Source organism: Nomascus leucogenys, chromosome 18 (genome assembly GCF_006542625.1).
Source record: "Nomascus leucogenys isolate Asia chromosome 18, Asia_NLE_v1, whole genome shotgun sequence".
Lineage (NCBI taxonomy): Eukaryota > Metazoa > Chordata > Mammalia > Primates > Hylobatidae > Nomascus > Nomascus leucogenys.
Window position 1 is genome coordinate 81,350,020 of NC_044398.1, and position 15,814 is coordinate 81,365,833.

Here is a 15,814-nt window from a genome sequence, read left to right on the forward strand (position 1 = left end):
TTAATTTTTTTTTTTTTTTTTTTTGAGACAGAGTCTTGCTGTGTCACCCAGGCTGGGGCACAGTGGCACAATTCTGGCTCACTGCAGGCTCTGCCTTCCAGGTTCATGCGATTCTCCTGCCTCAGCCTCCTGAGTAGCTGGGACTACAGGCACCCACCACCACGCCCGGCTAATTTTTTGTATTTTAAGTAGAGAGGGGGTTTCACCATGTTAGCCAGGATAGTCTCGATCTCCTGACCTCGTGATCCGCCCACCTTGGCCTCCCAAAGTGCTGGGATTACAGGTGTGAGCCACCGCACCCAGTCACAACTTAATTTTATTAATTGTACCTTTATGGTTGATTACAAAGTGGATGCATATATGTGTGTATGTAGGTATATATATATAGTTAATGGTAAACTTTATTAAAGCATATAATATTGCTTTATACTGTTTAAAATCATACAATAAATGAGGATAATTAAATTAATGAAAACACCTCACCTGCGCACAGGTTTGCATGTTAGTTAATGTTGGCTTTTTATATTCTCAAGTCATTTTTATCTGGTTTTTTTTTGAAACTAAAAATCTTTTTAAATTTTAGGGGGAAAAAAATAGTGGCTTTGATGTCCTCTACCATAATATGAAACATGGACAGATATCAACAAAAGAACTAGCAGATTTTGTAAGGGAACGGTATGTATTTTTTAAATAAGTAATTTAACAACTTAATAGCAATTTAAATTTTAGAATATAAATAATGGAGAAAACTTTATTTGGATTTGGAATAAAGTAATCATTGTTTTAAAATATATACTGTAATTATATCTATCTATTTGTATCTATCATCTACACAGCTGAAGGCTGTATAGTGGCTCAAAGTAGCTCCAAGTTTAACACCCCTGGTTTGCGGATTCCTGCTTGAAAATATTATCTACATATTTTTCACTGGATGTGCTAGCAAGGTGATATAATAAAGTTGAGAAGTTTGTAGGATAAAACATTAACATTTGTTAAACATGCTAAAATAATTAGAAAAGACTAACTTTTCTGAACTTCAGTTTAATTTTATGTTTTTGTAACTTTTATGTTTAAAAGTCCTAAGTATATATTTTAAAATTTTGCAAATTTATAAAATGTGATTGTCTTTAAGACTCTTAGAATATAGCGAATTTAAAAGCTATTAAGAATAAATATAATTTGATTGTGATTCAAAATCAAACAGAACTCAAAAGCTGCTATCCTACTAACTTAAAGCTATTTTGTGGCTACCCCAACTTTGTAATTATTTATATGAACACATTTAAAATCTTTACCTTGATAATATAAGGATACTTTGGCTTTAAATTTAATACTCCATTTATTCATGTATTCTTTCAACAATATATATCCCATCAGTGCTGTGTACCAGGTACTTGTCTGGATTATGCAAGTACAGTGGTTAAGATAACAGCTTCTCCCTTCATGGAGTTTACAGACTGATAGGAATTGGTTAATAAACTATTATATAAGTTCAGTTCTTTTCTTACTCCCTTCTCTCTACTAGAATCAACAAGGAATGCAAAAGCTCAAGTGCTCTGGGTAAGGCTGTCCTTCCTCCAGGCTTCTACATCATCATTGGCAGGAGCAAAGGAAAGGCCGCAGAACTCTGCATCTCTTGGCATGTTCCTTAGCCTTCCCTCTTCCCCTACACCTCACTACTATCACTGTCTACTTTGGAACCATCAGGGCAGATATTTGCCTTTGAGCCCTGTTTATGTTAGTCACCTTAAGAAGTCCAGGACTCCTGGGTCATCCTTCCTTTGCCCAGAATCTATCCCTTTCTGATTCTTTGGGTAGTGAGACAATCCGTCGTACTTCCCCTTTACTACTTTATTTTTCTCCATAGTATGTATAAATGTCTGATAAAAGTGACATTTCATTTATTTATTTTTCTGTCTCTTCCCACTAGAATATAAACCCAACAAGGGCAGGGGTTTTTGTCTTTTTTTGCTTATTTTGTCTTTTTGCTCTATTTATGCACTTGTGATAGTGCTTGTCACTTGGTAGGCCCTCAGTATAGGTTTTTCCATAGAATGAATCTCTAACTTCATTATGCTGATCCCAACTATCATTATTTTTGCCTGAACTTCAGCGGTAGCTCCTAACTGCTCTATCTACATTCGTCCTTGTTTTCCTACAACTTACTCTCTCTACTGTAGTTGGAGTGGTTTTTTTGAAGTATAGTACAGATCAGTTTGTTACCTCTTCTCTTTCAGCCATCTCAAGGGCTTCCCATTGCTCTTAAGATAGGCCTGCATATTCTGACCCTAAAACTACCTTTCAGGTCTTATTGTTCTAGGCTCTATGCTAGGCATGGGATATAACAGAATATTGTCTCACAGGAGAACATAGAAACAATTAACAACAATGAGTAATAACAAAACTGCATACAGAGTACAAAGAGATATATGAATTACAGGCTGCTCCTTATTCTTTCCACTCCAGAGATACTGGGTATCTTATAGACAGGCTTCCTCTGTCTAGTCCAGGCTTTGTAAATACTTATTCTTCTCTTCACCTAGTTAATGCCTACTTATTCTTTAGAGCTCAGCAATGTGGTCACTGCTCTAAGGATGCCTTTCCTAATCTCTCTGACTAGGTCAAAAACACCTAATATAATCTTTTGTTACATCACCTATCTCTTTGTAGTATTTATAAAATTTGGTAATTATTTATTTTTATGTTCCTCTGTGAAACAGTATTCGTTTGTATCCCAGTGGCTAGCACAAAGCCTGGAACAATAGGATAATCATATTTCTTGAAGGACTGAATGAGAATGGAAAAAATGTAAACTTTGTATACATTATCTGATTGATTGATTGATTGATTGATTTGAGACGGAGTCTAGCTTTGTCGCCCAGGCTGGAGTGCAGTGGCTCGGTCTCTGCTCACTGTAACTTCCGCCTCCTGGGTTCAAGTGACTCTTGTGCCTCAGCCTCCCAAGTACCTGGGATTATACCCCTGTACCACCATGTCCGGCTGATTTTTGTATTTTTCTTCTTCTTTTTGAGACAGAGTCTCGCTCTGTTACCCAGCCCAGGCTGGAGTGCAGAGGTGCGATCATGGCTAACTGCAACCTCCCTGTCCTGAGTTCAAGCAAGTCTTGTGCCTCAGCCTCTTGAGTAGCTGGGACCACAGGCATGCGCCACCATGCCTGGCTAATTTTTGTATTTTTTGTAGAGACGGGGTTTTGCCATGTCAGCCAGGCTGGTCTGGAACTCCTGACCTCAGGTGATCAGCCCATCTCGGCCTCCCAGCGTGTTGGGATTACAGGCATGAGCCACTGTGCCTGGCCAGGCTCATTTCATTTTAGTGCTGAATAATATTCTGTTGTCTGGATGTACTATATTTTATCCACTGACTTACTCAGGGACATCTTGGTTGCTTCCAAGTTTTGGCAATTATGAATAAAGCTGCAGTAATCATCTGTGTGCAGGTTTTCGTGTGAACGTAAGTTTTAATTTAATTAATATAAATTTTAAATACCAAGGAACGCAGTTACTTGATTATATGGAAATAATATGTTTAATTTTGTAAGAAACTCATCTTCCAAAGTGACAATACCATTTTGCATTTTAACTAGCAATGAATTAGGGTTCGTATTGCCCCACATCCTTGCCAGCATTTGGTGTGGTCAGTATTCTAGATTTTGGTTGTTCCAATAAGTCTATAGTGGTATCTTATCATTGTTTTAATTAGCATTTTCCTGATGACATATGATACAGAGCATCTTTGCTTTTAATTTTTTTTTGTAGAGGCAAGGTCTTGCTATGTTTCCCAGGCTAGTCTCAAACTCCTGACCTCAAGTGATCCTCCTTGCCCAGCCTTGCAAAGTGCTGAGATTATAGGTGTGAGCCACTGCACCTGGCTTTTTTGTTGTTGCCAAGATGGGGTCTCAGCATGTTGCCCAGGCTGGTCTTGAACTCCTGGTCTCAAGCAGTCCTCCTGCCACAGTCTCCCGAAGCACTATGATTACAGGAGGGAACCAGCACACCTGGCCTCCGTCTTTTGATATGCTTATTTGCCAGCTGTGTATCTTCTTTAGTGAGGTATCCGTTAAAGTCTTTGGCCCATTTTTGTTTTTAATATGGTTGTTTGTGTTCTTACTATTTTTTTAAAATTTTTTTTATTATGCTTTAAACCCTGGGATATATGTGCGAACGTGCAGCGTTGTTACATAGGTATACATGTGCCATGGTGGTTTGCTGCACCAATCAACCTGTCATCCACATTAGGTGTTTCTCCTAATGCTATCCCTCCCCCAGTCCCCCAGCCCCCAACCCCCGAACAGGCCCTGGTGTGTGATGTTCCCCTCCCTGTGTCCATGTGTTCTCATTGTTCAACTCCCACTAATGAGTGAGAACATGTGCTGTTTGGTTTTCTGTTCTTGTGTTAGTTTGCTGAGAATGATACTTTCCAGCTTCATCCATATCCCTGCAAAGGACGTGAACTCATGCTTTTTTATGGCTACATAGTATTCCATGGTGTATATGTGCCACATTTTCTTTATCCAGTCCATCATTGATATGCATTTGGGTTGCTTCCAAGTCTTTGCTATTGTGAACAGTGCTGCAATAAACATATGTGTGCATGTGTCTTTATAGTAAAATGATTTATAATCCTTTGGGTATATAGCCAGTAATGGGATTGCCAGGTCAAATGATATTTCTGGCTCTAGATCCTTGAGGAATAGCCACACTGTCTTCCACAATGGTTGAACTAATTTACACTCCCACCAACAGTGTAAAAGTGTTCCTATTTCTCCACATTCTCTCCAGCATCTGTTGTTTCCTGACTTTTTAATGATGGGCATTCTAACTGTCATGAGATGGTATCTCATTGTGGTTTTGATTTGCATTGCTCTAATGACCAGTGATGATGAGCTTTTTTTTCATGTTTCTTGGCCGCATAAACGTCTTCTTTTGAGAAGTGTCTGTTCATATACTTTGCCCACTTTTTGATGGGGTTGTTTTTTTCTTATAAATTTAAGTTCTTTGTAGATTCTGGATATTAGCCCTTTGTCAGATGGATAGATTGTAAAAATTTTCTCCCATTCTGTAGGTTGCCTGTTCACTCTGATGATAGTTTCTTTTGCTGTGCAGAAGCTCCTTAGTTTAATTAGATCCTATTTGTTAATTCTGGCTTTTGTTGCCATTGCTTGTGGTGTTTTAGTCATGAAGTCTTTGCCTGTGCCTATGTCCTGAATGGAATTGCTTAGGTTTTCTTCTAGGGTTTTTATGGTTTTAGGTCTTACATTTAAGTGTTTAGCCCATCTTTAGTTAATTTTTGTATAAGGTGTATGGAAGGGGTCCGGTTTCAGTTTTCTGCGTATGGGTAGCCAGTTTTCCCAACACCATTTATGAAATAGGGAGTCCTTTCCCATTGCTTGTTTTTGTCAGGTTTGTCAAAGATCAGATGGTTGTAGATGTGTGGTGTTATTTCTGAGGCCTCTGCTCTGTTCCATTGGTCTATATATCTATTTTGGTACCAGTACCATGCTGTTTTGGTTACTGAAACGTTGTAGTATAGTTTGAAGTGATGCCTCCAGCTTTGTTCTTTTTGCCTAGGATTGTCTTGGCTATACAGGCTCTTTTTTGGTTCCATATGAAATTCAAAGTAGTTTTTTCTAATTCTGTGAAGAAAGTCAGTGATTGCTTGATGAGGATATCATTGAATCTATAAATTACCTTGGGCAGTATGGCCATTTTCATGATATGATTCTTCCTATCCATGAGCATGGAATGTTTTTCCATTTGTTTGTGTTCTCTCTCATTTCCTTTAGCAGTGGTTTGTAGTTCTCCTTGAAGAGGTTCTTCACATCTCTTGTAAGTTGTATTCCTAGGTATTTTATTCTCTTTGTGGCAATTGTGAATGGGAGTTCACTCATGATTTAGCTCTCTGTTATTGTTGTATAGGAATGCTTGTGATTTTTGCACATTGATTTTGTATCCTGAGAATTTACTGAAGTTGCTTACCAGCTTAAGGAAATTTTGGGCTGAGACGATGGGGTTTTCTAAATATACAGTCATGTCATCTGCAAACAGAGACAATTTGACATCCCCTTTTCCTATTTGAATACCCTTTATTTTTTTCTCTTTCCTGATTACCCTGTCCAGAACTTCCAATACTATGTTGAATAAGAGTGGTGAGAGAGGGCATCCTTGTTTTGTGATGGATTTCAAAAGGAATGCTTCCAGTTTTTGCCCATTCAGTATGATATTGGCTGTGGGTTTGTCATAAATAGCTCTTATTGTTTTGAGATACGTTCCACCAATACCTAGTTTATTGAGCATTTTTTGCGTGAAATGGTGTTGAATTTTGTTGAAGGCCTTTTCTGCATGTGTTGAGATAATCACGTGGTTTTTGTCATTGGTTCTGTTTATGTGATGGATTACATTTCTTGATTTGTGTATGTTGAACCAGCCTTGCATCCCAGGGATGAAGCTGAGTTGGTTGTGGTGGCTAAGCTTTTTGATGTGTTGCTGGATTTGGTTTGCCAGTATTTTATTGAGGATTTTCACATTGATGTTCATCAGGGATATTGGCCTGAAATTTTCTGTTTTTTTATGTGTGTCTCTGCCAGGTTTTGGTATTAGGATGATGCTGGCCTCATAAAATGAGTAGTTAGGAGTCCCTATTTTTCTATTGTTTGGAATAGTTTCAGAATGAATGGTACCAGCTCCTCTCTGTACCTCTGTAGAATTTGGCTGTGAATCCGTCTGGTCCTGAGCTGTTTTTGGTTGGTAGGCTATTAATTACTGCCTCAATTTCAGAGCTTGTTATTGATCTGTCCAGGGATTCTACTTCTTCCTGGTTTAGACTTGGGAGGGTGTATGTGTCCAGGAATTTATCCATTTCTAATAGATTTTCTAGTTTATTTGCAAGAGGTATTTCTAGTATTCTCTGATGGTAGTTTGTAATTCTATTGGATCAGGGGTGATATCCCCTTTATCATTTTTTATTGTGTCTATTTGATTCTTCTCTCTTTTCTTGTTATTCTGGCTAGCGGTCTGTCTATTTTGTTGATGTTTTCAAAAAACCAGCTCCTGGATTCATTGATTTTTTTGAAGGGTTTTTCGTGTCTCTATCTCCTTCAGTTCTGCCCTGATCTTAGTTATTTCTTGTCTTCTGCTAGCTTTTGAATTTGTTTGCTCTTGCTTCTCTAGTTCTTTTAATTGTGATGTTAGGGTGTCAATTTTAGATCTTTCCTGCTTTCTCTTGTGGGCATTTAGTGCTACAAATTTCCCTCTAAACACTGTTTCAGCTGTGTCCCAGAGATTCTGGTATGTTGTGTCTTTGTTCTCATTGGTTTCAAAGAACTTACTTATTTCTGCCTTAATTTCATTATTTACCCAGTAGTCATTCAGAAGCAGGTTGTTCAGTTTCCATGTAGTTGTGCAATTTTGAGTGAGTTTCTTAATCCTGAGTTCTAATTTGATTGCACTGTGGTCTGAGAGACTGTTATGATTTCTGTTCTTTTGCATTTGCTGAGGAGTGTTTTACTTCCAATTATGTGGTCAATTTTAGAATAAGTGTGATGTGGTGCTGAGAATAATGTATATTCTGTTGATTTTGTGGGGAAGGTTCTGTAGATGTCTATTAGGTCCGCTTGGTCCAGAGCTGAGTTCAATTCCTGAATATCTTTGTTAATTTTCTTTCTCATTGACCTGTCTAATATTGACAGTGGGGTGTTAAAGTCTCCCATTATTCTTGTGTGAGAGTCTAATTCTCTTTGTAGGTCTCAAAGAACTTGCTTTATGAATCTGGGTGCTCCTGTATAGGTGCATATATATTTAGGATAGTTAGCTCCTCTTGATGCATTGATACCTTTACTGTTATGTAATGGCCTTTGTCTCTTTTGATCTTTCTTGATTTAAAGTCTGTTTTATCAAAGACTAGGATTGCAACCCCTGCTTTTTTTTGCTTTCCATTTGCTTGGTAAATATTCCTCCATCACTTTATTTTGTGCCTGTGTGTGTCTTTGCACGTGAGATGGGTCTCCTGAATACAGCGCACCAGTGAGTCTTGAGTCTTCATCCAATTTGCAAGTCTTTGTCTTTTAATTGGGGCATTTACCCTGTTTACATTTAAGGTTAATATTCTTATGTGTGAATTAGCTCCTGTCATTATGATGCTAGCTGGATATTTTGCCCGTTAGTTGGTACAGTTTCTTCATAATGTCGATGGTCTTTACAATTTGGTATGTTCTTGCAGTTGCTGATGTTGGTTGTTTCTTTCTGTGTTTAGTGTTTCCTTCAGGAGCTCTTGTAAGGCTGGCCTGGTGGTGATGAAATCTCTCAGCGTTTGCTTGTCTGTAAAGGATTTTATTTCTCCTTTGTTTATGAAGCTTTGTTTGGCTGGACATGAAATTCTGGGTTGAAAAGTCTTCTCTTTAAGAATGTTGAAAATTGGCCCCCACTCTCTTCTGGCTTGTAGGGTTTCTGTAGAGAGATCTGCTGTTAGTCTGATGGGCTTCCCTTTGTGGGTAACCTGACCTTTCTCTCTGGCTGCCCTTAACATTTTTTCCTTCATTTCAACCTTGGTGAATCTGACAATTACGTGTCTTGGGGTTGCTCTTCTCGAGGAGTATCTTTGTGGTGTTCTCTATATTTCCTGAATTTGAATGTTGGCCTGTCTTGCTAGGTTGGGGAAGTTCTCCTGGATAATATCCTGAAGAGTGTTTTCCATCTTGGTTACATTCTCCCCATCACTTTCAGGTACAGCAATCAAATGTAGGTTTCGTCTTTTCACATAGTCCCATATTTCTTGGAGGCTTTGTTCATTCCTTTTCTTTTTTCTCTAATTCTTATCTTCATGCTTTATTTCATTAAGTTGATCTTCAGTCTATGATATCCTTTCTTCCACTTGATCGATTTGGCTATTGATACTTGTGTATGCTTCACAAAGTTCTCATGCTGTGTTTTTCATCTCCATCAGGTCATCTATGTTCTTCTCTAAACTGATTATTCTAGTTAGCAATTCGTCTAACCTTTTTTCAAGGTACTTAGCTTCCTTGCATTGGGTTAGAACATGCTCCTTTAGCTTAGGAGAGTTTGTTATTACCCACCTTCTGAAGCCTACTTCTGTCAGTTTGTCAAACTCATTCTCCATCCAGTTTTGTTCTCTTGCTGGTGAGGAGTTGTGGTCTTTTGTGCTTGAAACCCAGGGCCCTGGTGGTGTAGGCACCCGAGGGAATCTCCTGGTCGGCAGGTTGCGAAGACTGTGGGAAAAGCATAGTATCTGGGCTGGAATGCACCATTCCTCACAGCACAGTCCCTCAAGGCTTCCCTTGGCTAGGGGATAGAGTTCCCCGACCTCCTGTGCTTCCTGGATGAGGCGATGCCCCATCCTGCTTCTGCTCGCTCTCCGTGAGCTGCACCCACTGTCTAACCAGCCCCAGTGAGATGAGCCGGGTACCTCAGTTGGAAATGCTGAAATCACCTGCCTTCTGCATTGATCTCGCTGGGAGCTGCAGACTGGAGCTGTTCCTATTCAGCCATCTTGCCAGCTGCCCCCTTATTGGGTTTTAAGAGTTCTTTATATATTTTGGATAATGGTCTTTTATCAGATGTGTCATTTGCAAATATTTTCTCACAGTCTGTGGTTTGTTTTCTCATTCTTTTGACATTGTCTTTCAAAGAACAGAAGTATTTAATTTTAAGAAAGTCCAACATATCCATTATTTATTTCATGGATTTTGTGTTTGGAGCACCTTTAGGTATTGGAATGCCTTTAGATATTGCGTCTAAAAAGTCATCACCATAGCCAAGGTCTGGTATATTGGAGTGCCTTTAGATATTGGAATGCATTTAGATACTGTTCTAAAAAGTCGTTACCATACCCAATGTTGTCTAGGTTTTCTCCCGTGTTATCTTCTAGGGGTTTTGTAGTTTTATGTTTTACATTTAGGTCTGTAATACATTTTGAGTTAATTTTTGTGAAGAGTGTAAGGTCTGTGTCTGGATTCATTTTTTTTTTTTTTTTTTGCTTATAGGTGTCCAGTTCCAGTACCATTTATTGAAAATACTATCTTTGTTCCATTGTATTGCATTTGCTCCTTCTTTTTTTGAGATAGAGTCTCGCTCTGTCGCCCAGGCTGGAGTGCAGTGGCACGATCTCTGCTCACCGCAAGCTCCGCTTCCAGGGTTCATGCCATTCTCCTGCCTCAGCCTCCTGAGTAGGTGGGACTACAGGCGCCCGCCACCACACACGGCTAATTTTTGTATTTTTAGTAGAGACAGGGTTTCATCGTGTTAGCCAGGATGGTCTCAATCTCTTGACCTCATGATCCGCCCGCCTTAGCCTCCCAAAGTGTTGGGATTACAGGCGTGAGCCACCACGCCCGGCCTTTTTTTTAATACTTTTAAGTTCTGGGATACATGTGCAGAACGTGCAGGTTTGTTCCATAGGTATACATGTGCCGTGGTGGTTTGCTGCACCCATCAACCTGTCATCTACATATCTACATTAGGTATTTCTCCTAATGCTATCCCTCCCCTAGCGTTATTTTTTTATTTTTATTTATTTATTTTTTTGAGACAGGGTCTCGTTCTGTCGCCCAGGCTGGAGTGCAGTGCAGCCTCCACCTCTTGGGCTCAATCAGTTCTTCTGCCTCAGCCTACTGAATAGTTGGGACTATACACGTGTGGCACCATGCCCAGTGTCTTTCAAAGTGACGAGACTTTTTTTTTTTTTTTTTGTAGAGACAAGGTTTCACCATGTTGCCTAGGCTGGTCTCAAACTCCTGTGCTCAAATGATCTGCCTACCTCTGCATCCCAAAGTGCCGGGATTTTACAGGCATGAGCCGCTGTGCCCCACCTGATTTATTGTAGCTTCATAATAAGTCTTGAAGTTGGGTAGTATCAGTCTTCCAACTTTGTTCTGCTCCTTCAGTATTTTGTTGGCTCTTCTAGATCTTTTGCTATTTTCGGTTTTTTTACTATTACCAAGTAATGTTGCCTTGAATAGTTTCGCACATATGTCCTGGTATGCATATATATACATTTATATTGGGTATATACTCTGGAGTGGAATTGTGAGGCCGTAAGGTATGTGTATATTCAACTTGAGTGACTAATACCAAAGAATTTTCCAAGGTGGTTGTATCAGTTTACACCACCTTCCATCTTTGAGAGTTCCAGTTGCTTTATGTTCTTATCAACTCTTGGTATTGTCAGTCTTTTAATTTTAGCTTTTTTGATAATAGTAGTATCTATCTCATTGTGACCTTAATTTGCATTTCTCTGGTGAGTAGTGGGATGATATGTTTTTCTTTTTCTCTCCTCACAACCTGTCGTTTGTGTGAATTATTGAAATTTGCGTGTTAAATCAACTTCCCATTCTTGGCCTAAACACAATTTGATGGGGATGTAGTTGATCATTTTATGTGTTAGTGGATCAGTTTGCTGCTATTTTATGTGCAATTTTTACATCTATACTTGTGAGTGAGATTGGCCTGAACATTTTATTTCTCTAAGTGTACTTGCTGGATTTTGGTATCAAAGTTTGTTGGCTTCATAAAATGAATTGGGGAGTATATCCTATTGTATTTTCTGGCAAAATTTTTGAAAGATTATTGTTTTTTCCTTATGTGCTTAATAGAATTTTCTGGTAAAGCCAGCTGGGCTTGAAATTGTCTTTGTAGGAAGGTTTTAAATTACTTATTTAATTTCTTTAATCATTATAGGACCATTCAGATTTTTTAGTTCTGTGAGTTTGAAAAGTTATATTTTTCTATGAATGTCTTAATTTTATCCAAACTTTGAGGTTTATTGCAAAAATTTATTATTATTATTATTTTTGAGACAGGGTCTCACTGTCATCCAGGCTGTAGCCTTGACCTCCTGGTCTCAAATGATCCTCCCACCCCAGCCTCCCAAGTAGCTGGGGCTATAGGGATGCACCACCATGCCCAGCTAATTTTTGTATTTTTTTTTTGTAGAGATGAGGGTTCACCAGGTTGCCCAGGGTGGTCTCAAACACCTGAGCTCAAGCGATCCTTCTGCCTCGGCCTCCCAAAGAGTCGGGATTACAGGCATGAGCTATTGCACCTGGCCTGATTTCTATATGTTACACTTGGTTGATATGCCTTTTGAGTCTCTTAATCTATAGCCACCCACCTCATTACCTTTTGTTGTTGAAGAAACCAGAGTATTTTTCCTAATAGGGCCCCATATCCTGGAATATGCTAATTGCATATGCATAGTTTATTAAATATCTTCCTTTATCCCTGAATTTCCTCAAAGTTGGCATTTAAATCTAGCAGCATGATCAAATTCTATTCAGTACTTTTTTTTTTTGGACTGAGTCTCACTCTGTCACCCAGGCTGGAGTGCAGTGGACTCACTGCAACCTCCATCTCCCAGGTTCAAGCGATTCTCCTTCCTCTGCCTGCCCGAGTAGCTGGGATTGCAGGTTCATGCCACCACGCCCATCTTATTTTTGCGTTTTTAGTAGAGGCAGGGTTTCACCATGTTGGCCAGGCTGATCTCGGACTCCTGACGTCAGGTGATCCACCCGCCTCGGCCTCCCAAAGTGCTGGGATTACAGGCATGAGCCACTGTGCCCACCTCTATTCAGTTTTTTGGAAAGAATACTTCTTAGGTGGTGGTGTGTACTTCCACCAGAGGCATGTATTATCCAAATATAACTGTTTTGTGATGTTAGTGGCCATTGGTGATAATCACCTAGATCTGTCATTTTATTAAGAATTTGCTTTCATTTATATTTTTGCTGGGTATGGAATTCCAGTTGATAGATTTTTTTAATTAATTCTTTTTGAAGATCATTCCATTATCTATAGTTCAGATGTTAGCTATCAGTCTAGTTATTGGTTCTTTGAAGGTAACATTTGGTGGTGGGAAGAGTTTGGTTGCTTTTAAGATTTCTTTATTTTGTTCTTTCTCTTTTTAATTTTCAGCGGTTTTTACTATAATGTGACTAGGACCAGATGTAATTGTTTGTAAACAATTTATCCTCTTAAAGTTTGTTGGGCTGCTTGGATCTGTGGTTAATATCTTTTATCAGTTTTGGAAAATTCCCCGTTATTATTTCTTCAAATATTTTCTCTAACTCATTCTTTCTCTTTACTCGTTTATCCGACTTTTCTTGCTTTATCCTTTACATCTCTTCTCTGTTTTTCATTCTTTTTTGTCTTTCTGAACTTTAATGTTGGATAAATTATTCTCATCGATCTTTTAATTAACTAGCTCTCTTTTTTTTTTTAATTTTCCTCTTTTTTCCATCTCCTTTTTATGGTATAAATCTCAATATAGTATATCTAATCAGCTGCTAAACCCCGTCCAAGGAGATATTAATTTTGGTTGTTGTATTTTCTAGATCTGTAATTTGCATTTTTTTTTCTTTTTTGCAAATTTGGTGTGCTTTCCTCCACTTCTTAAAATGATTTCCAGTTCTCTACTGAAATTCTTCTTTTGGAGTCTCTACTTGAAGGGCATGGGATTTTTCTATGCTTTCTACCTTTTGTGGACCTGAACTCTTTTACTTTTGGCTCCCTTACCCTGTGAGGCTGAGAAAAGCTCTGTTTCACTTCTCAACTGATCAGCGACCTCTTCTGGATACCCCCAAGGAAGAAGCTGCCCCACATACCTGACTGACTTGTCTGGATGCCCTTCTCTTGGATCTTGATTCTTAACTTAAGTTTTCTAATGCTTTTCAGTTACCTTGCCCCCACCCTCAACTTACCATGTTTTCTAAATTTTCCTCAGTGAGAAAAGTTTTTGTGTCAATATTCTTATTCACTATTACAGGTTAAGTATCCCTTATCTGAAATGCTTGGTACCAGAAGTCTTTTAGAATTAGGATTTTTTCAGATTTTAGAGTATTTGCATATACATAACAAGAAATCTTGAGAGTGAGACCCAAGTCTAAACTTGAAATTTATGTTTTATACACACCATATACTCATAGCCTGAAGGTAATTTTATACAATATTTTAACTATGTTTCTTTTTCTTTTTTTTTTTGAGACGGAGTCTCGCTCTGTCACCCAGCTGGAGTGCAGTGGCACGATCTCGGCTCACTGCAACCTCTGCCTCCCGGGTTCATGCCATTCTCCTGCCTCAGCCTCCCGAGTAGCTGGGATTACAGGCGTGTGTCACCAAGCCCAGCTAATTTTTTTGTATTTTTAGTAGAGACGGGGTTTCACCGTGTTAGCCAGGATGGTCTCAATCTCCTGACCTCGTGATCCACCTGCCTCGGCCTCCCAACGTGTTGGGATTACAGGCGTGAGCCACCACGCCCGGCCTATTTTAACTATTTTTCTACATGAAACAAAGTTTTGACTGAATTTTGACCATGACCTGTCACAAGGTCAGGTGTGGAATTTTCTGCTTTTGGCATCATGTTGGTCCTCAAAAAATATATAGATTTTGGAGCATTTCTGATATTTTGATTAGGGATGCTTGTTTGTTTATTTATTTATTTGAGACAGAGTTTCGCACTTGTTGCCCAGGCTGGAGTGTGGTGGCATGATCTTGGCTCACTGCAGCCTCCGCCTCCCGAATTCAAGCGATTCTCCTGCCTCAGCCTCCCGAGTAGCTGGGATTACAGGCACCCACCACCATGCCCAGCTAATTTTTGTATTTTTAGTAGAGACGGGGTTTCACCATGTTGGCCAGGCTGGTCTTGAACTCCTGACCTCAGGTGATCTGCCAGCCTCGGCCTCCCAAAGTGTTGGGATTACAGGCATAAGCCACCGTGCCTGGCTGATTAGGGATGTTTAATCTGTACTGGAAATTGAACTTCTTTACCTTGCTTTAAACTCACCCATTGGTATACTAATACTAACTGTTTTGGATGAACAAAGTATTACTCTTGTAGTAATAGTATTTTAAAATGACAGAAGAGCTTAAAGGAGCAGGAAAGAGTCACAGTACTATCAGCGAGAGGCAGTTACTGTTAGTATTTCCTTTTTGTTAGACAGTTGGTTTTTGTGCAAATTTGGTTGGGGAAGAGTTTGGAGATTAGATATTCTGAGTTTGAGGTGGTTCAAATATCTTAATTATGTTTGGGGCAGTTAGATATTGAACAGATGGGTCAGTGCAAGAGCAGTGTGAAGATCTGGATTTAGACATTAGAAGCAGAAAATTAGTTGGACCAATCAAAGTAAATGGAGGGATGATGGTGGTTGTAGAATGTTCCCCTATTAAGGGTAGCACACATTGAGAAGAGCCAGGCGAAAGGTAAAACTATAAGTTTTGTAGTGTTAAGAAGGCCATACAGGCCGGGCGCAGTGGCTCATGCCTGTAATCCCAGCACTTTGGGAGGCCGAGTGGGGCAGATCACAAGGTCAGGAGTTTGAGACCAGCCTGACCAATATGGTGAAATCCTGTCTCTACTAAAAATACAAAAATTAGCTGGGCGTGGTGGTGGGTGCCTGTAGTCCCAGCTACTCAGGAGGCTGAGGCAGGAGAATCGCTTGAATCTGGGAGGCAGAGGTTGCAGTGAGCCAAGATCGCACCACTGTACTCCAGCCTGGGTGACAGAGCCATACTCCGTCTCAAAAAAAGAAGGCCATACAAAATGTATATTCTGTTTTTATAGGTTACATGTCTATAGGATAATTTGTGTCTTTTAGAATTCTATATTTAATGGCTGTGGATGTTTTTTACAGAATAAAATCTCATATGCTAAACAGTAGTTATATAAAACACAGTTTTCTAGTGTGAAATATTTGCTAATATTTTAGATCTAATCACAAAATAAATTAAGCCATGAATGAAGTTCAGGATTTCAGACTTGATGATTCGTATTTAGTTTTGTGCAAATGACT

The 15,814-nt window shown here is 39.2% G+C and overlaps 1 protein-coding gene across 1 annotated transcript in view; it reads left to right on the plus strand.

The window, feature by feature from the left end:
* The window catches only part of FCHO2 (FCH and mu domain containing endocytic adaptor 2), a 128,904-nt gene that overhangs the window by 11,974 nt on the left and 101,116 nt on the right, over positions 1–15,814 (plus strand). Inside the window, exon 2 of the mRNA XM_030797619.1 lies at positions 584–675. Within this exon, the coding sequence (XP_030653479.1) occupies positions 584–675 (92 nt within the window). The remainder of the gene's footprint in view (positions 1–583; positions 676–15,814) is intronic.